Here is an 8,061-nt window from a genome sequence, read left to right on the forward strand (position 1 = left end):
GGCGGCTGAGAGGGGCATCTTGAAGGTCGGCTGGGCTTTGGTAGGTGGAATCACAGCCACAGGGCGGCCACCTCCCCTGGGTGCCCGGGGCTGGGCCGAGCCAGAGCGCTGGTTTTCTGTGGGGGAGGCTCCTGCAGAGTCGTTGGGTGGGAGTAGGTAAGCCCCGGGGTGTTGGGCCTGGCGGGTGGGCGGCCCCGGCATCTCCGGTGGCAATGGCTCTGCCCGCGGTCCCTCCCGCCAATGTGCGCCAGGGGCTGGAGCGGACGGAACCAGAGCCGTGCGCAGGGCCAGCGGCGAGCCTGTTTCACGGCTCCTGACAGCCTTTCTGTTGGTGTCGGGGAAACCCGCTTTTCAACAGGAAGCCTCTCCTTGGCGGACGTAGCCAGTGAGCTGGACGGGGAGACCCTGCGGAGGCTGAAGCGGGAATGTGGAGGCCTGCAGACGCTGCTCAAAAACAACCATCAGGTGTTTGAAGGTAAAGGGATTGAGCCTTGAGGTTCGGTTCTTCCTTTTTTTTTTTTTTTTTTTTTGTTGAGAGTGCGGGCACACGAGCGAGAGGGGCAGAGGGAGAGGGAGAGAACCTTAAGCAGGCTCCACACTCAGCGAGGAGAGCCTGACACAGGGTTCGATCTCACGACCTGAGCCAAAATCAAGAGTCTGACGCTTAACCGACCGAATCACCCAGGCGCCTCCCTCCCCCCGCTGCTTTTTCTAGTAAGCAAAGCTCACTTCAGAGGAGTCTGAGATTCCTAGGAAGGTGGGAGAAAGAGAACAGAGTTCTCTCTGCCCATGACCTGCGCCTGCCTCAGCTGTCTTCTGCCCCATGGAACATTAGCCACGCCTCTTCTCTGATTCCCTCTGGTCCCGTCGGGCACAGCCGCCCCGCCCCCAGTCCTGGCCTTACCTGGCCTGTGTGAGTGCTCATGCCTCACACAGAAGGAAGACCAGGTCCGGAAGCCTGCTGGCTCCGTGCCGCTGGAGGACTTTCTGGGTGGGGAGTTGCTAATTGCGTTGGCCTTTGGCCGCCTGCAGGCTGGAAGCGTCCCGGGGTCCCAGCTGGGCCCTGGGCAGATAGAGGAGGGAGCCCCCGATTCCTGCCCGCTCCCCTGGCGGCACGCGTGCACTGTGCCCTTGGAGCAAGGCTGGCACTGCCCTCTTGCCCTGGGGCTCCGGGCATCCGGGACCGTCGGGAGGACGAGGGCCCAGGGCCTGCTCTCTTTCCCTCGGGCAGCTGCCGTCCCTGCCTCCCGGGGTCTGCGGTCTGACGGGGCGGGTGGGTGGGTGGGTGGGGACACAGAACAAGCGTTCGCATGGGTGCTGGGGGTTAAAAGAAGTTCCCTTATTTGGAGTGTTCTTTATGTTTTAACTTATTTTTGAGAGAGAGAGAGAGAGAGAGAGAGAGAGAGAGCGCGCGAGGGGAGGGACAGAGGGAGAGGGAGACAGAGTCCGAAGCAGGCTCCAGGCTCTGAGCTGTCAGCACAGAGCCCGACATGGGGCTTGAACCCACGAGCAGTGAGATCATGACCTGAGCTAAAGCCCAACTGACTAAGCCACCCAGGTGCCCCTATTTCGAGTTTGCAAACATACCTCCATCGTCTCGATGGTTGATACCTTGTTATATTTTGTTTTGAGATCTCCTTCCTCCCTTGATCTTTATGTAAGTGTTTTAGAGCGCGTCCCGCCCTGCCTGCTGTCTTACCTGCGAGTGCCTCAGCCAGTGGCTTTGAAGGTGGTGGTGTCTCGCACCACCATAGTGCCATGGGCACGCTTGCACAGGAGGAGTCAGGAAGGCTGTGCTCGGGAAAGGACATCTCGGCTGGGACTCGGTCAGGAGGCCCAGGAGCAGCCTTCGCGAAGGCTCTGAGTTGGGGAGGAGGAGGCTTGCGGTGTGATGACGGAGGGGTGGGGGAGGCGGCGCCGTGGGGAGGGTCTGGCCTCTGTGGCGGCAGGGTCCCGGTGACCCCGCGTGGCCGACCCCCCGTCCGGCTGCGGCGTCGCCGGCTGTGTGCCTCTTCTGTGGCGTGGCCGGAGCCTCAAGGCCAAGTGCGGGGCCCTGTTCAGGCCCCCCCGCGGCGCAGCGTCCGGCTCCTCAGGACTTCCTACGTGGAAGCAGCTTTTGTTCTGTTTCCACCGTGAGGTGTCCCACGAAGCGCTGGTGTGGGCTCGCGCTCCTTTCTGGGAGGCGGGTGTAGGGGTGCAGGGGGCTGCAGATGGCGGGTTGATGTGCAGAGTGGTGGCTCCGGGCGGAGGTGCGGGAACACGTGCTGAGGACGTGAGGGCCAGAGAAGAGAAGACCAGGCCGGCAGGGGCTGCCGACGTGCCCCCGGGCCCACCTTCCCCTGCCGGGTGGGGCTCCTGGAGGGCTGCACGCGGCGTCCGTTCCCTGCCTGCCTCCTGCCTCCTGCCCGCCCCGGCCCCACCCGCTTCTGCCAGACTAACCACCCCCCCTCCGGCCCCCCCACGTGGCTCCCCGGCTTGTGTGTCTGTCACGATGCTCTTTCTCCCCCCCAAGGCTGCCTGCTTGCTCCCCGCCCCCACGTCAGGCCCTGGCCTCTCTGGTGGCGTAGCCATAGTTCCAGACCATAGCCGGGCATCTTCCCTAAACTGCTGCCCGTCCGCCCCACCCAGTCCTGCCTCTCTGGGCTCCCAGAGTCTGCGTGAGCTTCTGTCACACGGCCTCCCGTATTCGGTCACCTCACTGCCTCAACTGGATAGACCGTGAGCTCCCTGTGGATGGGCCCGGCTGCTCCGTAGCCCGAGAGGCAGCTGGGAGCCCATGTCTCAGGATGGAGAAGGGAAAGTAGCCCCGTGAGGAGGGCACGCCTACCCGATCCTTCCTCGCAGGGGGTGGTGACTGGGGGCAGACTTTGCGTCCCGGAGTCCCAGTCCGTGCAGTGCCATTGTGAGCAGAGCTCAAGGTAGGACGAGAGGAGGCCCTAGGGCCTTGTCGAGGGGAATGCGGTCAGCTGTCTGAGCCCCAGAATCTGGGCCAGTCCCCACAGCCCCACCTTTGTGCTGCTGCCGAGGAGGGTGGTCGGGTGGCGACTCGGGGCAGGTGGCCACAGCTGACGGAAGCACTTCTGTCCTCTCCCAGCCTGAGGGAGTTGAGTACAGCCACCTTCTCTTCCCTGCCTGTGTGTGTGCATGCGAGAGCTCGGGTGTGCACGGTCCCTTACGTGTGATGCGAGAGCTCCAGTGTGTGAGGTCCCTATAGGAGAGCTGGGGTGCTCGCGGCCCCTTCGTGTGCATGGGAGAGCTCGGGTGTGCACCCCTGCAGTGCCTTTGGGTGGCCTGGTTGCCCTTGTGGAGCTAGACTGTTTTCGTTTGGGCCTGACCTTGCTGGGGAAATGCTCACGATGGCATCAGGCCTCGTAAGCAGTGCTGGAGGCCCCATATTTGGAGTGGTTGCGAAAGCCGAGGCCCCGGGACGGGCAGCCCCACTGCGGGGTGGAGAAGCGGGGAGCGGGGCGGCCCTTCCCGAACTGGCAGTTCCTGCTCCAGCTGAGCTCTGGCCAGCGGCCTGGAATCTGCTGTTTCACGAGGCTTTTGTCAATTAAAGTACTTATCGTAACCGGGAAGGGCTGCTCTCCTGTCTTTTGCAGTGCGTTGTTTTGTTTGCCTTCGTGAAATTGTACCTTTTTTTTCCCCCATTATAAATATGCATGCATACCATCGCTTTCTGTGCAGTCGACGTCGGGGGGCACGTTTATTTTTGGAAATGCTTCCAAGTAGGCGGCTTCGGGGCTGAGCTCTGAGTAAACATTCTGCTTGCAGTCATGCCGAAAATATGCACTGAGGCCGGTCTTATCTCTGAGGATGTTTTATTTTATCTTATTTTCTTGAGGGTGTTTTAAGCCAGGGTGGCTAGTCTCTGGTGGTGTTTACGGGACTGAGGGGTCAGATCCACTTTGGATGCCCCCAGTTCCTCCGGCGCCGTGCACCGTGGGAGGAAGCCACCTCGGGGCCTGCCTGGTGCGTGCTGTGGTCAGGGGCCAGGAAGGCCTGCCGGGGGTGTTGCAGGCGTGGTACCAACTGAGTGGCCTGTGCTCACGGTGCCGACCGTGTTGCACATGTGGCCGCAGCTGAGCTCTGGGACTTGCCCCGAGTCTTGAATGTTGAGGCTGGCCTGGCCACCCGAGGCGCGTGTGATCAGGGCCTGATCACAGGGCACTGCTCCGGTAGATCGTCCATGGGGGTTTCGGGAACAGTCTACAGCCCGTTCCCCGGAGCGTTCTGATGACAGCAGCGTCTGCTTGTCAGGAGCGGGAGGGGATGGACCAGTAAGTAGGTTCCGAGGAAGCGAAGCTTCGGGAGGAAACAAACGTCGGATAATTGAGCTTGGGTGGAGCGCACCTTGTTCCTGGGGTTCCGTGGTGGCGTCGGGGGCGTGTTTCCACGTGGGGAATCCCGCTGGTGGTCTGAGCCGTGGGCTGGCTGGAGCGTGTGTGCAGCCAGGGCCGCGAGCGCCCTCAGGTGCCCCGCATGGGCCGACCCGGGATGGGAGGGGGGTGTCGGGAGCCGCCCTGTGTCCTGGGGGTGCGCGGGAGCGTGTCGCCCTCCTGTGCCCGGGCCAATCCTCTGTCATCAGTGCCCGCTCCTCGGGCCTTAGAAATCCTGGCTGGGAAGGGGCGGCTGGGTGGGTCAGTCGGTTGAGCGTCTGACTTCAGCTCAGGTCACGATCTCGCGGTCCGTGAGTTCGAGCCCCGTGTCAGGCTCTGGGCTGATGGCTCGGAGCCTGGAGCCTGCTTCCGATTCTGTGTCTCCCTCTCTCTCTGCCTCTCCCCCGTTCATGCTCTGTCTCTCTCTGTCTCAAAAATAAATAAACGTTTAAAAAAAAAAAAAAATTAAAAAAAAAAAAAAAAAAGAAGTCCTGGCTGGGCCCCCGCTTCCCCTGACCCTGCTCCAGAAATGCGGCTGGGTGCCCTCGTAACTCACCAAACCACTGTGGAGCGCCTGTCGGGAGCCAGCCTGTCCTCAGGGGAGGGACCCCTGTGGAGGCGGGGCCCACGCCCCTCCCTCTCCCCCAGGTTTCTCTTGAACACATCTGAGCCTTTGGGCCGGGCCAAGGGCTCCTTGCTTTTTGGGGTCCACACCCCGGGCATCTGGTGGGAGTCTTGCCTCCAAGGCTCCTTCGGGGCATGCTTTGGGGCCGTGGCATTCGGCTGTGGGAGCATTCAGTGGATCCCAGTGACGTTTCCCTGACCTGAGCTCCCGGACCGATCCCAGGCATCAGCCTTGTGGGGAGCAGGCAGGAGGCTGGCTCCGAGGAGGGGGACAGTCGTGCCAGGCCCAGAGTAGGTGCCCTTGGCTGCCCGCAACGAGGAGTCCCTCCAGTGAGCCCCTCCGTGCACAGGCGCCTCTCCACAGCCCTTTCTCTGCTTTAAGGGCAAGTGGTTCATACACGGCAGTCTGTGAGGACATGTTGCAATCACACGAGGTGATTTGAAAGCAAATCCGAGCTTTAATTTGTGCTCTCACGGTCTCATTAGCGGTTGGAGAGCCAGGTTTATTCAGTAGGCTTCTTTTATTTCTCCCCGAGCCTTTCTGTCTCCAGTGGTCTCACAGCTTCCAAGAAAACCAGGATGCAGTGAGCGGCTTTGGCCGTGTTTCTGTGGAGTTGCTGGCGTCTGGGGGAGAAAGGCCCCTTGAAAGCCTGTGGGGAGTCTCGGCCCGAGTGGTGCTGACCGGCTCGGGAGGCAGCTCGGTGCGGGGCCCGGTCAGCTGCTGGGGCCTTGTCCCCCCGCGTTCCAGGCCGGCCTCTGAATCCCTGCTGACGCGGCCGCTGTCCCCCACCCGCTGTTCCCCGACCCGCTGTTTGCGTTTGGGGGCTCTGGTTATGGGGGCACCAGCAAACCCTCCTCTTCGCCTGCCCAGAAAGGACCTTGCTTGTTTCCTCTCTCGCGCAGTGGTGAGGTTCTCCGGGACAGACGGCAGCGTAGTTCCCCAACTTCCGCTCTCACGCCGCGGGCTCCCAGTGCTCCGCCTCCTTTCCCACAGGCCCATCCTGCTGCCGTCCCCGCCGCTTGTCCCCGTGGTCACGTCCTGGGTCTTGTCAGCAGCAGACCCTCAGTTTCCCTATGCCCCTTCACCCCTGCCCCCGGTGACCCCTGCCCCCGGTGAGCAGCTCATGCCTCCTGACGGCTCCTGACCCCTGACCCTGGCCCCTGCAGGCGCCCTCGCCCTGGCATACGTCCACCTCGCTCCTCGCCTGTTCCCTCGGCCTCCTCCTCACACCTCCCTGCTGGGCTCTGCCTCCAGTGCTCCCCTGTAGGCCGTGTTGCTGGTGTCGGGCGGGACTGCGGCCTGGCTCGCCATCTCCATGCCTGGTCTCCTCCCTGCTGGGGTGCCGCCGCCCCAGAGTCGGGCTCTGTGAGCACCGGTCCCGGTGAGCTGGTGGACTTGGAGGGTAACGCCTGGGCCGTGTCTCTCTCTCTGTCCTGAACCACAGTTCGGAGCGGGCGAGTTCACCTTCGCGACTGGAGAGAGGAGAGGCTCCGGAAGCAGCGGCAGCCGGAAGCGAAACGCAGACTGCTCTCGGAAGCTTTCAAAACCCGCCTGTGCTGGTTTCTCAGCCACCACCCTGACGGCTGCGCTCTGCCTTCGGACTGCTGCCCGTTTGCCCACGGGCCTGAGGAGCTGCGGCCGGCCCAGACCCCTGGGAGGAAGCAGGTTCCGTGAGCCTCTTCCGCCCTGCGAGTGCAGGCCTGGCGCGGGGGGGGGGGCCTGGGCACGGGGAGCGCGCCGGCTCCTCTGGGGACAGCAGGCCGAGCTGGCTGGGTGAGCGGCCCCCGGATTTCCGCCGGAGCGTGGCCTTCCGTGTCACAGACACTCACGCCGCCACCCGTCTTGAGTGCTGGGTCTGCGTTGTGAACGAGGTCGCCCCTAACCGTCCGGCACCTTGACCTGGGGAAGAGTGTACGGGAGTTGTTGTCGCATCCAGCTCTGGAGGTGGGGCAAGTGCCTGGCCGCCCGGCCCTCTCAGGGGCCCCGTCCCGGCTCGCCTGACCCCTCCTGTGTGACGGCCGGCCTGCCCCACGGAGCGCGGCCCTCCTGCCGCCCCCGGCTGCGCTGGAAATTCAGCTGCCCCAGGGGCTGGTCACCACGCAGGTATTTTGAAAAAGCTGTAGCACACGGTTGTGCAGGTTATTTTTAGTTACAGAGAACAAGAAACGGCCCTCATTTCTTTGGCTGGGTCGCTCTAGGTGACGTGAAAAAAGAACCCTAAGGAATACAAAGCAAGGCCAGAAAACAGAATTATCACAGAAAGGCAAAAACTGCCCCTGCCCTTCCTTCCCTGCTAGGTTTTCTCCCAAGTGCTGTTAGTAATTGTTTGTATTCTGGGAAAAAAATCCAACGTGTTTGTGTTTAAAATTATTTTTGGTTTTACGTGAAAGGCCACATCGACACACACGGTCCTGCCGCTGACTTTTCGCACAGTGTACGTATGTACCTTGGTGGCCTTTCGTCGTGTGGGTGTTCGCGGTTCGCCTGTGGCAACGACAGTAAATTCTTCCCTTTCCCTGAGCGGTGCCTCAGCTTGGTGCAGCCCGGGAGGTGCCTGGCTGGCCTGGCCAGGGGTGGGAGGGGCGTCCAGTGGGCCCCGGGGGTTGCGTTGTTTCCCGCCCCCAGCCTCTCCCCGCGTGAAGTTCTTGGGTGGCCTGAGCGGCCATGGTGACGCCCCCCCCCCCCCCCCCGGGCTCTGATGGGCTTGGCCAGTGCAGGCGGAGCCCCCTCCTGCCGTGTTGGCAGGACATGCCTGCCTGGTGTGGGAAGTCACGCCTGGCAGAGTGGAAGGAGAAAGGCCCGGGGTCCCAGCGCTGGGGCCGCAGCCTCCCCATCTCTGGTCTCTGTCACGGAGATGAGGTGCCTTCGTCAGTGAGGCCGGTGGTTTGAGATTTCCCTTAACTTGCTGCCTGGCACGTGTGGGACGATTCCCTTCAAGACGAGCTTCCCGGCCTCCCTGCCGTGGGATCAGACCCGAAGCAGCCTCCTTCCCCTCCCCTCGAAAGGAGAACACCTCCTAACAGGGAGACGTGAGCCCAGGACTCCCTGCACAGGCGG

At 62.6% G+C, this 8,061-nt stretch overlaps 1 protein-coding gene across 2 annotated transcripts in view; it reads left to right on the top strand.

Annotated features, from left to right (window-relative positions):
• TRMT44 (tRNA methyltransferase 44 homolog) overlaps positions 1 to 7,524 on the top strand; it is a 29,847-nt gene extending 22,323 nt beyond the window's left edge. For both annotated transcript variants that reach the window (XM_047094223.1, XM_047094224.1), the window contains 2 exons: positions 359 to 475; positions 6,449 to 7,524. In XM_047094223.1, the coding sequence (XP_046950179.1) occupies positions 359 to 475; positions 6,449 to 6,678 (347 nt within the window). In that variant the 3' untranslated portion in view covers positions 6,679 to 7,524. The remainder of the gene's footprint in view (positions 1 to 358; positions 476 to 6,448) is intronic.
• Positions 7,525 to 8,061: the final 537 nt, after the last annotated feature.

This window comes from Lynx rufus, unplaced genomic scaffold (assembly GCF_022079265.1).
Source record: "Lynx rufus isolate CCGP_SWC_20201006 ecotype Redwood Valley unplaced genomic scaffold, mLynRuf1.p SCAF_38, whole genome shotgun sequence".
Taxonomy (NCBI): Eukaryota; Metazoa; Chordata; class Mammalia; order Carnivora; family Felidae; genus Lynx; species Lynx rufus.